This window comes from Telopea speciosissima, chromosome 2 (genome assembly GCF_018873765.1).
Source record: "Telopea speciosissima isolate NSW1024214 ecotype Mountain lineage chromosome 2, Tspe_v1, whole genome shotgun sequence".
Taxonomy (NCBI): Eukaryota; Viridiplantae; Streptophyta; class Magnoliopsida; order Proteales; family Proteaceae; genus Telopea; species Telopea speciosissima.
In genome coordinates, this window is record NC_057917.1 from 51,837,488 (window position 1) to 51,852,493 (window position 15,006).

Sequence of the window (15,006 nt, forward strand, 5' to 3'; positions counted from 1 at the left end):
GCGTTGTTGTGGTGCGCTACTATGAAAGCAGAGGCTTGTGCTTATGTATCATTAGCATACTGCCCGATAGTGAACCATTGAGAGTCAACATCAAGCTCGAACTCTCGACAATGTGTCGATGTCGAAGTGGTTATGGTTCAGTGTCGACTCGGGGTCTTTCAATGTTGACTCTGTGTTTCCAACTCTGATTTGTTTCCTTTTTGAAAAGTCTAGTTGCGGGATTTTTTTTTATTTCCCTTACCTTCTTAAGCCCTTCCACATTAGCAAGAACCCTACTATTTTTCTCAAGGAAGCAAAAAACAATTCGGATTGCCCAAAATGCCCTTAATTTTCAGGTGCAAACAAGAATCGTTGTAATTTCCCCGTCCAAACTCAAAATTACACAATTCCAGTTGTGTTTCGAAGAGGAGTCTACGTACTACAATTCTTATGTGGGCATGCGCACCAAGCGGCTTCTACCGTGGGTGGGCATGCGCCGCACACCAAAGGCCGCGGCCTGCTGCATGCACACGACGCAAGCCCCAGATGCCCGCAACCCCAGTCACCCACGCCCCTGGCATGCGATGGCCCCACCGCCTGTCGACCCTGCCTTTGTCGTGGCTCGAGGACACTGTGATTGCTGGCTTATTGTTGGTGTTGTTTGCACACGCCTCAGGGTCTTTGAGTGTCGACCTAGATTTCGGTGTCAACAGGGATGATTTGGGCTGTTTAGGCTAAGTTCCGTGCTAGGCCAGGCTTGTTCCAAGGGATCTGGGTCAAGGCTAGCCTTTCCAGGGGATCTTGGGGAGCTTGGAGGCTCTGGTTTGGGCTCCGACAAGGGGAATCGACAATTCCCATTCAAACCCTAAAGATGAATGTCTACCAGGATCACTGTGAGCATTGCTATTTGTTCTTCTGTGGTAAGTAATTGAGATTTTGACTAACATAGGTTGTCTCTATTTGTTTATCGTTGCATAATGTGTTCTAATATTTCATTTAATAAGCAGGCAGAGATTATACAACGTGGTATGCCTTATGACTAGCCGTATTTGCTCCCTTCTATACTTTTTTGCCTAAATTTTTTTTTCCTAGAGGTAAATATGTCCGCTCAAGTGTAGACTTGATTCCTGGTGTTCGGTTTGGTCTCATGGTTGTAGCTTGCCAAGCTCAACAGACAACCACCAATTTCTTGAATGTTTATTTGTCGGACATTTAACCCCTATTATTATGGAGAAAAATTAAGCTGTGAAGAGGAGTTTTTTGTTCATGGGTTAATACTTAGATTTTGAGATTATTTAAATTCATTTTTTTTTGGGCAAGTGATTCTCTCTCTCTCTCTCTCTTTCTCTCTCCCGGCAGATCTGTGGCGAAGCGAATTATCTTGGATTGAAGTCTCTCATGCTATCTTCTGATGTTGATAAGGCTCCCACCCTCTCCATAAATGATCTTCTCACCTATTTTGATTGGCAGCACCGTTAATCCTATTAAGAACCAGGTATCGTCACTCATTCTTTTTTACTCCCTTGCCTTCTTGGAAATTTTGGGTTTTTGCGGTCCGCACCACTGGAACTTGTTAAGGATCCAAATCTTGTTGTCATAGTATAAGTAGAGTTCTTACTTTCTATTCAAAACACACGTTTTGCAGTTCTTTCCCCTCTTTTTAAGTTGTATGATTATTACCTATCAGCTATAGCAATGTGTCTATGGTGTTGTCCTACATACACTGGTAGAGATGGGTATATATGTATGAGAAATCTTCTATGAACCAATACCTATAAATTTCTCATCCTATATTTAGATGTCTCCCTTTTATTGGTGTGCATTATTTCAAGCTCCAGTATTGAAATTATACCGTCAATTATCTCAAGGATTTGTTCATGTCAAAAGAAAGGATGTTGTTGAGATGGTCAGCAATTTCTTCTCTCGAATTTGTGCACCATTGGAATTTCAAGGGACAGGAATCTGTTGTGGGTGTTTGTCCTCATTCATAAGTAAGTTAATTGATACAAGTGAGGCCAGTTTTGATTTGTCCCAAATTTTTTGCTTCATTGCTATGGATCTTATCAATTTCTTGCTTGATTCGTGCAGAACATCATGAGATGGGGAGGAGTGCTTCTTGAGTTGTCCCAGTTCCAAAGTGTCTGGAGTACAAGAAGCTGATAAATGGTATCTTGTATTATTTACTAATGGGTCAATTGTCCATACTGTTGTAGGATATCATTTGCATAGGTTTGTTTATATTACATTTCAAATTTTATGGGCAGAGTGTTGTGATAAAAAGGAGATGTTGGCATGTTTCTACTCTTTTTTGTTTTCATCATCTTTTGCACAGATGACAATGAGAAACTAATTTTGTGCTAGAATTTGTGATTTAGTCACTACAGGGAAATGTTATGGCTTATGATGCCTCAATGCTACCACCCCATATGGCCCTACACCTACCCACCTAAGTGGTAAAAGGAAAAGAAAAACAAGATTACACATTAAGATATTGATTCAATGCTTTTTATATTTTTTATAGAAAGATTGTCCAAGTTCCTTTCTCTTCCCCAAAACTCCCTCCCTCTCTTCACAATCGCCCTTTCACCATTCCTCTCTCTCCCCCCCCCCCCCCTCCCCCACATCAAGTTATGGTGGTTTCATGGAACTTGCTGGAGTTATCTCCACTTTCCTCACGTAAAGATAGGAGGCCGTCAAAATGTCTTTGCATTGACCATGAAATTTTTTGATGTGATTTATATCTCTAAATGTTGATGAATTTTTTGAATAAAGTATAGATAGAATAGCCCTTGAAATGGGACAAGAGTATTAAGTATCTCCATGTATGCACATCTCTGCAACATTGAATCTGTTTTTTAGTATTTCTCTGAGCAAATTTCTCAAAACCAAGCCTTCTAATTTAGCCATACCATGGTTATCATATAAACTCTGACTCGAGCATTCAGAAACTTTGATCTCTGCCTCTAATCCATGAAACTTTTATTTAAACTCTGAAGACATAATCCATTTGTATCCTTTTAATGTCAGCTCTCTATGGCCCTAGAACCTAAATACTTATACTTTATTTAAAAACGGTGTAAAATAGGATCTAATTCCTAGGTCATCCTTCCATCTGGGTCTTTCAAGTTATTTGTTGTTTCCTGCTGTTTTGAGTAGATAACATGAAAGTTTTGTAGAGTATTATCCTCATTTATGGTTCATGAATCTCATGTTTTCTGATTCAGCTGACAAGATGTGCATTGAGGACTCCAATAGTAGGGTGGGTCCTGATGCTATTGCGCTGAAGAGTGGTTGGGATGAGTATGGCATTGCCTATGGAAAATCGACCAGAAATGTTCACATCAAAGGGGCTTACCTTCAAGTTTCTACAGGTTCTGCCCTTTCTTTTGGTAGTGAGATGTCTGGTGGCATCTCTGGCATTGTTTTGGGGGGCCTGCACATACAAAATTCCTTCACTGGTATTTCATTCAAGACTACCAATTGCAGACGCGGATACATGAAAGACATTATATCATATTTAGAAATGGTAATTGTGAACATGGCACTCAAAGCCACGAGTCAATTTGGATCCCACCCAGATGACAAGTTTGATCCAAATGCTCTGCCAGTTATTAATCACATCACCTAGAAAAAACGTCGTTGGCAAAAGCATCACGGGTGCTGGAGAACTAGCAGGAATTCAAGCCTCCCTAGAAGGGTTTTAAAACCAGGAATCAGTGATGGAATTGGCCCTACCGATACCGATTCAGGTCGGATCATAATCAGCTGGAATCGGTCCCAATAACACTAGAATACACCATAACTCATTGATTCAGGGGGAATCTTGGCAAGAATATTAAGATTGATAGGTTGCCATGAGACTGTTGACATCAATATATATTGACCGAATATTGAGTTTACTCTCAATATTCGGTTTTCTCTCATTTCCATATAGATATTATCACATGTGCACTCCTTACCATCTTTGTATTATCACATGTGCATTGCATAGTTTGCATATCTTATCCTTTGTAATCTTTGCATATCTTCATATCATATATCTTGTAATCTTTGCATATCATATCTCCATGCATATCTCTTGTAATCCTCCTTGTATCCCCTATTATCGCATGTGATAATAGACTAGGATATCTCCATACCATACATAGAATCATGGGTGTACAAATACGTTTGATCCTCCATAGAGAGGTGGCAATGCAATACACAATATTCTATCCTAACATGGTATCCAGAGCTAGAAGGCCAACACCCTCTTGCTAGCCGATCCACCTTTTTTTTTTTCTTCATCTTCTCTTCTCCTACCATGACTTTACCACATACAGATGACGCGTCCTCTATGACTGCCACCACCACAAATGCTTCTAAGCTTCTCCCTAATGTCCACCATTATGTCTCTCTCAAGCTGACGCCAAATAATTACTTAGCATGGCGCAAGCAACTAGTGGCATTTCTCAAAGGCCAGCGCTTATTTTCTTATGTTGATGGAAGTAACCCATGCCCAACTGAGGCTGCTGCCATGGCCGATTGGCAGCAGCAAGATGCAACGATTACCAGTATGCTCCTCTCATCTCTCTCTGAAGAGGTCTATGCACTGGTTCTTGATAAGGACACTAGCCATGAGATCTGGACAACGATCCAATCCACTTATGGCTCCACTTCATCCACTAGATTGATGAATCTCAGCACATCCTTACACAATCTTCAACAGAAACCTAATGAGTCAATTGCGGCTTATCAACAGCGTGCTAAGATCATTGCACATGAATTTGCAGCAACTGGAAACCCTTTGAAACTTGTAGATTTCAACAATTATGTTCTTCGTGCTCTTGTTTCAGATATGCAGGGCATGGTGGCACCCATCTTGGCTCGGCAGGAGCCCCCATCGTTTTCAGAACTGAGTAGCCTATTACTCAGTCATGAAAGTATACAATCTTTTAAAAAAATGCAGATCACTGACACTACCTCCTCTACCCCACCATCGGCTAACACTGCCCAAAGGAACCCTTCCTCAGATTCGGGTCCCTCTCCTGGCTGATCCTCTCCAAGGGGTAGGGGTCGAGGTGGTCGCTTTGGACGTGGTGGTAGGTTTGGCCGTGGTTACTCTGGTGGTCATGGTAACCTGTTTTGCACCACTTGCAACCGAACAAATCATGTTGCCCAATATTGCTACTACAAAAATGCCCAAACCCAAGGCTTCCCATCACCCTATAATCCGAATCATACTCACCCATCACCAGTAGCCCACTATACCCATCCCCCTTTACTACCAACACCATCATACCCGCCCACCTATCAACCTTCCTCCTCCCTCACCTGGTACCCGAATACTGAAGCTACTCATCATGTGACTCCAGATATCCAATCCTTGAACTCCCATGATGCGTATGGTGGTTCCGATCAATTGCATGTTCGGAATGGTAAGGGACTGCCCATACACAATATTGGTTCTTCCACACTACCTTCTTTCTATGCATCTTGTTCTTTTAATTTAAATTCCATTTTGCATGTTCCTCAAATTTCCAAGTCTTTGCTCTCAGTTCAAAAGTTTGCTAAAGACAATGATGTATATTTTGAATTTCACCCTTCTTTTTTTCTTGTCAAGGGTCGCACAACCAGGAACACACTCCTGTCCGGACCGAGTAGTGGCGGCCTTTATCAGCTCTCTTCCACCAAAAATTCTGCTCCTAATGTTCATGTGGCTGAATGTTTAAACTATGATAGGTGGCATCAACGGATGGGACACCCACATGAAACCGTCCTTCGTTCCATTATTAAAGTCAATAATTTGTCGTGGCAGTTCACACGACACTCTGGTGTTTGTTCTTCGTGTCAATTAGGGAAATCTCATCGCTTTAATTTAAAGGAAACATACACTCATAATTTATTTCCGCTTGATTTTATTCACAGTGATGTGTGGGGTCCATCCCATGTCCCATCCCCTGATGGTTACCGTTATTTTGTTATTTTTGTTGATGACTGCACCAATTATATATGGTTCTACCCGCTTGCCAATAAATCTGATGCTTTTTTTGTCTTTGAAAATTTTCAATTACTTGTTGAACGGACCTTTGACAGAAAAATTAAGGCCATACAAACCGATTGGGGGGGTGAATTTAAAAAATTATCATCCTATTTTCAGCGCATTGACATTCAACATCGTGTCTCCGCTCCGCATACCCATGAACAACAGGGGTTTGTGGAACGAAGGCACCGCCATATCGGTGAAACTGGGCTCACTCTCCTTGCCCACTCCTCTGTTCCCCAACGGTATTGGCCTTTTGCTTTTGACACTATAGTCTACTTGATAAATAGCATGCCTTCTCGTGAATCAAATAATATCTCCCCTTATCAACTCATCCATCACCAGGTCCCTAATTATTCTTTTTTACGCACCTTTGGGTGTCTCTGTTACCCATATCTTAGACCTTACAACTCATGTCAAATGGACTTCCGCTCCAAACCTTGTGTTTTCCTTGGGTACAGTCCATCACATGCCACCTATCGATGTTTACATGTGGCCACTAATAGGTTGTATATTGTCCGCCATGTCCGGTTTGATGAGTCAGTCTTTCCTTTTCAATCTTCAACCACTATGGAATCTCCTACTCAACCCGTAATTCCCTGCCCTTCTCCATGGGCTTCGGCTCCTCTACATACACATCCCATGCCTTCACCACTTGCAATAATGGCACCACCATCCCCTCCCCAACGGTCTCCCATTATTCCCCTCCCCAACAACCACCCACCCACACCCAACACCCAACACCCAACACCCATACACCCTCACCACTACCAACACCTTCCCCAACCAACCAACCAACTCCACCTAGCCCACCCAGACGTACACGCCCCCTCCACGAATTATATGCCGAAACTTCTCCAACCTCCCCTACACCATCCCCACCTCAACCGAACCATCACCACCCCACCCCCCTCCACCACCAACCAGGTTGCATCACATGACCTTACGCACTTCTACACGATCTATACCACAGGCTCTAACCACTGCCTCTATTACCCAGGAAGAACCAACATGTTTTAGTCAGGCCAATAAATTACCTGAGTGGCGTGCTGCTATGGCAGAAGAGTTTAATGCTCTACTGCGTAATGGGACTTGGTCCCTAGTTCCAAGAGATCCTGCTATGAATTTGATTGGGTGTAAATGGGTTTATCGAATTAAACGCAAGGCTGATGGGTCTTTGGAGCGCTACAAGGCGCGCCTTGTCGCAAAAGGCTTTCACCAACAGGAAGGCCTGAATTATTTGGAGACATTTAGCCCAGTTGTGAAACCAACCACAATTCGGACTATTCTGGCCGTTGCAGTGGCCCATGACTGACCCATCAGGCAACTGGACATGAACAATGCTTTTTTACATGGTTTGCTCGCTGAAAATGTGTATATAACTCAACCACCAGGGTTCGTGGATTCATCTCTTCCGCATCATGTTTGTAAACTCCAATGCTCCCTATATGGCCTCAAACAAGCTCCACGAGCTTGGTTTCACAGGTTGTCCAATTTTTTGATTGATATGGGGTTCACTGCATCCAAGGCTGACCCTTCTTTGTTCATATTTCATCAAGGGGGTATCCTGATATACTTCTTGATCTATGTTGATGACATAATAGTCACAGGTAATACCCCATCGCAAGTCAGCAGCATTCTTGGACATCTGGCAACAGAGTTTTCCATCAAGGATTTAGGCCCTCTTCACTTCTTCTTGGGAATCGAAGTAACGAAGCATCCCAAGGGTCTAGTACTTTCCCAGTCCAGGTACATTACAGACCTATTGACTAGGGCCGGCATGAAGGACTAGGGCCGGTATGAAGGACTGTAAACCCATTCAAACACCAATGGCTACCTCCTTTACTGAACCAGGGGTGTACTCATGACAGATGCCACTAAATACAGGTCAATTGTTGGGGCTCTCCAGTATGTCACATTGACTAGACCAGATGTTGCGTTTACAGTAAACCGAGTATGTCAACACATGCACAATCCCACTGAGGACCACTGGACCCAAGTCAAGAGAATCCTACGGTATCTCAAGGCCACTACCACTCATGGGCTACTTCTAGAACGGTCTAGCAACTTGACATTACAGGCATTCACTGATGCAGATTGGGCTAGGAACAGCTCTGATCGCAGGTCCACTGGTGGATATGCAATTTTTCTAGGCCCATGTCTGATCTCCTGGGCCTCACGGAAATAGAAGACGGTTGCCAGATCATCAATGGAGTCTGAATACAAAGCACTAGTTGATGCCTCTGCCGAGCTCATTTGGTTGGAGGCTCTACTTAAGGAGCTTCAGTTTCCAATTCGCAGGCCCCCAATATTGTGGTGTGACAACATCGGGGCCACGTACTTGTCGGCTAACCCAGTGTTCCATACTCGTACCAAACACATCGAGATTGACTTTCACTTTGTACGAGAACAAGTAGCAAATAGACAACTTTCGGTTCAATTCATCTCTACCTTTGATCAACTAGCTGATGTTTTGACTAAAGCCCTATCAAAGGCTCGATTTCAATTGATGCGGGACAAGCTGAAGGTTTAGTCACCTCCACCTTGAGGGGGTGTATTGACCGAATATTGAGTTTACTCTCAATATTCGGTTTTCTCTCATTTCCATATAGATATTATCACGTGTGCACTCCTTACCATCTTTGTATTATCACATGTGCATTGCATAGTTTGCATATCTTATCCTTTGTAATCTTTGCATATCTTCATATCATATATCTTGTAATCTTTGCATATCATATCTCCATGCATATCTCTTGTAATCCTCCTTGTATCCCCTATTATCACATGTGATAATAGACTAGGATATCTCCATACCATACATAGAATCATGGATGTACAAATACGTTTGATCCTCCATAGAGAGGTGGTAATGCAATACACAATATTCTATCCTAACAATATATTCATTTAGGTTAGTTAGAACTGTTTTCTCTGAACTATTCACGTTATAAAATATTCACAAATGATATCTGTGAAAATCCGTGTGAAATATTCATGTTATGTATCATTGTTTGTCCGTGTAAAAAATTCACGTTATGTATCATCATTTGTACTTAAATTCACACCAAATGTAACCAAACTTTCAGGTATTACCTACTATTCTTTGTGCATGTTCTTGTTTTTTATTATTAATTATAGTTGGATCATAGTTATTGTACAAATAAGTGAAGATGTTTTTCTAAATTCTTATTTTGCAGGTCTGGCTTTTTCTATGTGTCTTCTTAATGGCTACTAGCCTTAGGATGTATGCAACTTGTCAACAACTTCAGGCTCCTGCTGCTACTTCCCTTCCTTAATCCCTCGTTTTTGTGTTTTCTTTTAGTTTTGGTTTATTAAGCAATTTATAGGATCTATTTGTGCAAGTGGCAATTGAACAGTTCAATGAGAATCCGTTACCTTGATTTACATAACTCCTATATATCATCTTATGGAGAAGGGATTTCTGCAAGTTGGTCGGAAAGTTAATTTGTTGGGCAAATCCTCTTCTCTTCTTGGCTGGCAGGGAAGAGTATTGTGTCATGTGCTGGATAATTTTTTTTTTTTTTTGTTTCTCTAATAATCTTTGAGAGAGCAAAATCTGTTGTCCTTTAAATCAGTTTGCTGAGTACCATCTTGTTTGCTTGGATCAGATGACTGTCGTGGGCCAAATTAGTAAATTCTGCATAAATCAAGTCTGATATTGAGTTACATGCTTTTAGGCCTATTTAATCTCAACATTGTTCTTAAGTTATTAATTTTTTGTTTACAATTAACTACCTCCAATGTTGAAATGAGTTGTGTTGCCTGCTCTGATTATGTCAATGTGTACGGCATTTATGTTGTTGTATGTATCTAAATCATACCCAATGTTTCTGCCATGGTTCTACAGAAGGTGTCTTCATGTTTGCGAACATACATATGCTAGCTACCTCTTGTTAGGATTTGTGGAATTGGAACACCCATTGCTAATAGGATGCTTTGAAGACATGAGCAAATTGGGTAGATTGACAAGACCCGGCTGTTCTTCACAACTCTGTCTTCCACACACATGAGGTCCATTAAGTTCCTACTGATCATGTGAACTGCAATTGTTAGGTTTTGATAAGGACCAAGCATTGCTCAAGCTCCTACATCGCTAACAACAATTCTCGCAACTTTCAAGCTACTACATTGGAATTTTGAGGTGAATTGCCTCCAAATTAGCTCCTTTCATTTCTATGCATGCTAACAGGTTGCTTTCAGAAGCAATCTTTCTTAAATCATAATAATTGCAAGTCCTTAGGAAATTGTAAGTATGATTCCTCATAAATTTAACTTCTGGTTGGTGTATGATGATTGTGAATTGGTGATTCATTAAGTTTAGTAAACCCACTCCACCCCTCCAATTTTTTTTGTCGCCTAACTCATACAGACATGATTGGGTCCATTGTGAAATAGTAAGAAGGTAAGTAACTAGAGGTTTACATATGAGGTTTACTTATCCTTACTGTAGATTTGCAGCTTTGAACAGAATCAAACACATATCACCTGAGAACTATCTAGGCTCAATACTACTTTTGAATTGTGCCATATATTTTTTCCCATAATTTTATTGGCTTTTGATTGTTAGGACATTGCATGATCAATTCTTCATCTGATGCTTTGCAAGCCAAATGGTTGTGGCAATGCTGCTTTAGTTTCTTATATTTTTTTTTTTCTCTTAATATCCAGTCTAGACAGTGTAATTTGAAATGGGAAGTAAAGGTCGTACTCCATCTCATCATCTAAGACCGCTCTTAGCCTCCTCCACATATCATGGAACAGAAGCTTGCAAAACAAGAAGTTGAGATGCAAACTCTTGCAATAGAGAACCGAAGGCTTGTTGTTACCCATACAGATCTAAGACAAGAAATTGCTGCCGCACAGTAGGAGTTGGAAAGATTGCAAGAACGGGATTCTGAAAAGACAGCTTCTGGCCAAATATGTATAAGTATGAAAGTAACCAATATCGATAAGCCATTTTTTTTTCTAAGAGAAGAGCCTAAGACCATTTTATCACTATTTGTTACCATGGATGGGTAAGTAATATAGGGCATTGGTTTGAGGAGAAAGCATATATTGAAGCATTAGTATAGCTTGTGATACAATTGTTTTTCCTACAAAATTAAAATAAAACATGTGCCCTTAAATCTTGCTATACAGACTAAGTATTTACGCAAATATTGAATCTATGTCAAGATGATCTTTTATTGGAAACTGTTCTTTTTTTCTTTTTTGGTTCCTATCATCATGTTTTACACATAGAGTAGCTCTTGCTTGTAGCAGTCCTTATTTAAACTATCAATAGTCATCAGTTAGCTCTCTCTCTCTCTCTCTCTCTCTCTCTCTCTCTCTCTTCCTAATATAAGACCACACGTGCATGTATATATATATGTTATACTATTATATAAAAGCACGTTGTGGCAAATATTTCAATTACCTATTCTATCCTAGCTTCATTCTTATCTAAAATTCCATTCTTCAATTCTTAATTTTTATGTCATTCTTTCTTATAATTTCATAATCTTAGGTACCCTTTGTATTAATTATTGTTTTTAATTAGTGGCAAATTTTCAGTTACCTATTCTACCCTACATTCTTATCTAAAATTCCATTCTTCAAATCTTAATCTTTATGTCATTCTTTCTTATAATTTCATAACTTTAGGTACCCTTAGTATTAATTATTGTTTTTAATTAATATTAATATTAATAATATTTATTATTATTTAAAGCAAATCTTTCAATTACCTCTTTTATCCTTCATTCTTATCTAAAATTTCAATTTTCTATTCTTAATCTATAGGTCATTCATATTTATAATTTCATAATCTTAGGTACCCTTAGTATTAATTACTGTTTTTAATTAGTGGAAAATCTTTCAATTACCTATTCTACCCTTCATTCTTATCTAAAATTCCATTCTTCAAATCTTAATCTTTATGTCATTCTTTCTTATAATTTCATAATCATAGGTACCCTTAGTATTAATTACTATTTTTAATTAATATTAATAATATTTATTATTATTTAAAGCAAATCTTTCAATTGCCTCTTTTATCCTTCATTCTTATTTAAAATTCTAATTTTCTATTCTTAATCTATAGGTCATTCCTTTTTATAATTTCTTAATCCTGGGTACCCTTAGTATTAATAATTGTTTTTAACTAATAATATGTATTATTATTTAAATTTAAAAATTGTTCGTTTTCTCCGAAGAGAAAATTTACCGATTCGTTTCCCGTGAAGAAAACCAAGTACTCATTTCATTCCTCCCTAAACTGTTTGGTTTTCTTCTTTAACCAGTGTTTACTGTTTTTCTCCAGCCCCTCTCTCTACAGAACTCACCTTCCAAAATCCAGAAGACATATCCATTCATTCCCTATTTCTTTGGAAACCATTCAAGATTCTGTCTGAGACGTCAGAGCTCTCTGCAGAGTAAACCAGCAAAAAGGTTTTCTGGTTTCGGTTATCTGTCTGATAACTTGGAGCTTTCGTGCAAGGGAAATCACAGTATCTCCTGCCGAGGACATCCCGCCGGAGACATCTCCAACCAAATTTTCAACTCTGCTGCAACCGGAATCCCTAAACATGTGAGTCCTTACCTATTCCTCTATTTCTTGGTGAAGCATGACCTTACCCCTCAACAAGTGAGTCCTTACATTTTCCTCTATCTCTTTGTGAAGCATGACCCCACCCCTTAAAGATTCCCTGATCAGTTCCCTCAAAGCATGCCCCCATCTCCATTGATTTTGCTATTAACCTCTTCCAAGCATGCCCCTAACCACGATTGACCTGGGTCGATTAATCAGATTATTTTTCAGTCATTTTGATTTTCTGTTCTTCATGTTCATTTTGATCTCACAATTGTCTGTGTTCTTTCTTCTACTCATTGGTTAGTTCAGACTCTCATGAAAACTTAAATAATAGTACCAAATACAGTAAATATGAAGGGTTCTAGGTACCACTTCTTAGTTTATTCTTCCTGTAGAACAATGTTTAATTTGGATTTGGAATTAACCCTGATCAGATCCTCAAGGTGATTTGCACTGCGAGAAGGAAAAGTCTTGATGGGTACAGTGGAGAAGTATGAACGGTGCACGCCCATGTTGTCACCATGGCCAGCCAAATCGGCCCATCTATACATGAATCTGAAATATTGGTTCCTTGCCTTTCCAAGGAATCTTGTGGGTGCTTTGATACACCTGCTTAGCTTGGTTTGTTATCCATTTCTCATTTGCAGGTGAGTAGAAAACAGAGTTGATATGATCCCTATATAACTTGTTTAATTGTATTTTTTTTAGGTCAACAGTTTAATTTTGATTATACATTATTCATTGTACTGCATACAGAAAATTAAAATTCATGATTTCAAAATTGAAAAAAATAGGAGAAAAAGTATATCTAAAACTATATCTATCTATCTATATATATCTCTATCTATCTCTCTATTTCTCTATCTCTCTCTCTATCTCTCTATCACTGTTTACAATGTAACAAAGGTATCTCTACTTAGAATCCACGTATCTCTCTATCTCTATATCACTGTTCCAAAATACTATTTTTGAGTCAGAAATAGTTTTTTGTGTTTGTGTGATTTTGGAGTAAGTATGTATCAACAAATGTTGTACAATAAAACTAGGAAAAAAATGTTTCTGCCGCTAGGAAAAAAAAATGTATGGATTGCATATTAAGAGAAGAGTTTCTTCTACTTTGTGGTGATGGTGGTGGCGGCGTCGGTGGTGGAGTTGGTGGTGATCGTAGAGGTGTGGCGGTGGTGGTGGTGGCAGCGGAGGTGGAGGTGGAGGTGGTGGCGGTGGTGGAGGTGGTGGTTGTGGCGGTGGTGGTGGTGGTGGTGGTGGCAATGGTGGTGATTCGTGAATATCAAGTCTGTATCGTGCACATTTTTGTTTTCAGTTTGTGTTTCTATTTTTTCGGAGCTTCTTTTTTGGTGTTTCTCAAAACCGAGTCTGTATTGTGCACATTTTTGCTTTCAGTTTGTGTTTCTATTTTTTCGGAGCTTCTTTTTTGTGTTTCTCAAAATTGTTCTAGAACCATTTCTATTACCCGGTTCGTTTAAAAAAATTAACACAAGAAAGGACCAAACAACACTTGCAACATCTATTCCATTTCTGTCCCCAAAAACAGAAAAAACACCAGAAACAATTTTTTGAAAGGTTACCATACAGACCCTAACTACCTAAGGTTGACCCCCCCCCCCCTAATTGTATATTCTTTAAAAAAAAACTGAAGAGAGAGCTTAAACCAAATGGCATATGCCATGGTTAAATGGAATTACAGAAGATTGTATGCTGAGAAATCAGAAATTATTGACCGATACAGAGGTTTCCTCGATATGGAAACCTGTTATTCCTATAGGGTTTCCCATTCCTTGTATAATTCTTTCTCTAAAAGGCATGAAGTGTCACATCTGATATCAAATACTTATTTTGAACATGTTTTTTTTTTTTGGGTAAATACAGAAATAGAACATGATGACTGGTAGAATATAAGAAGACATGCAATTCCAAGATGAACCAAAATTTTCAAACATGAACGATTAATTCCTAAATTAATCTGAATCTGACTACTTACTGTAGTCTCTTTTTTTTTAAATTAAATTTTCTAATTGGCTAAATGAAATAAACTCGAATTATTCTCCTTCATAAGTCAACCAAGTCACTAACCCATATGGGAAACTGTCTCAGAGTCCCTTGCGCAGACGACAAGATTTGCTATATTATAACCAAAAAAGTCACTACACATCAATGACTACATCATACAATATAGGTCTAATAGAAAAGAACACAAAAGAAAAATCTTAGAAATCCAAAACAGGAATCCTTATATCCTGATCTAGGCGACACTGGTCTTTTGATTAGGATCTATTTCCTAAGTAAAATAAAAGATGGGCAAAAAATCATTGCTAGGTTGTGTGGTCCCTACACAGGCGTGGGATAATGAGAGGGCATACATGGGCATTAACGGGATCGGATGTTTTTCATT

General features: G+C 39.3%; 2 protein-coding genes across 2 annotated transcripts; both read left to right on the plus strand.

Moving 5' to 3' along the window:
- The first annotated feature begins 3,178 nt into the window (after nt 1-3,178).
- On the plus strand, nt 3,179-3,607 carry LOC122650838 (probable polygalacturonase). The gene has a single exon (XM_043844212.1). The coding sequence runs from the start codon at nt 3,179-3,181 to the stop codon at nt 3,605-3,607; it is 429 nt and encodes a 142-aa protein (XP_043700147.1).
- Nucleotides 3,608-6,938: 3,331 nt separating this feature from the next.
- Nucleotides 6,939-7,316, plus strand: LOC122650839 (uncharacterized mitochondrial protein AtMg00820-like). The gene has a single exon (XM_043844213.1). The coding sequence runs from the start codon at nt 6,939-6,941 to the stop codon at nt 7,314-7,316; it is 378 nt and encodes a 125-aa protein (XP_043700148.1).
- Nucleotides 7,317-15,006: the final 7,690 nt, after the last annotated feature.

Coding starts and splice junctions, on each gene's coding strand:
- LOC122650838 (XM_043844212.1), top strand. CDS start 3,179: ATGAATCTCATGTTTTCTGATTCAGCTGACAAGATGTGCATTGAGGAC.
- LOC122650839 (XM_043844213.1), top strand. CDS start 6,939: ATGACCTTACGCACTTCTACACGATCTATACCACAGGCTCTAACCACT.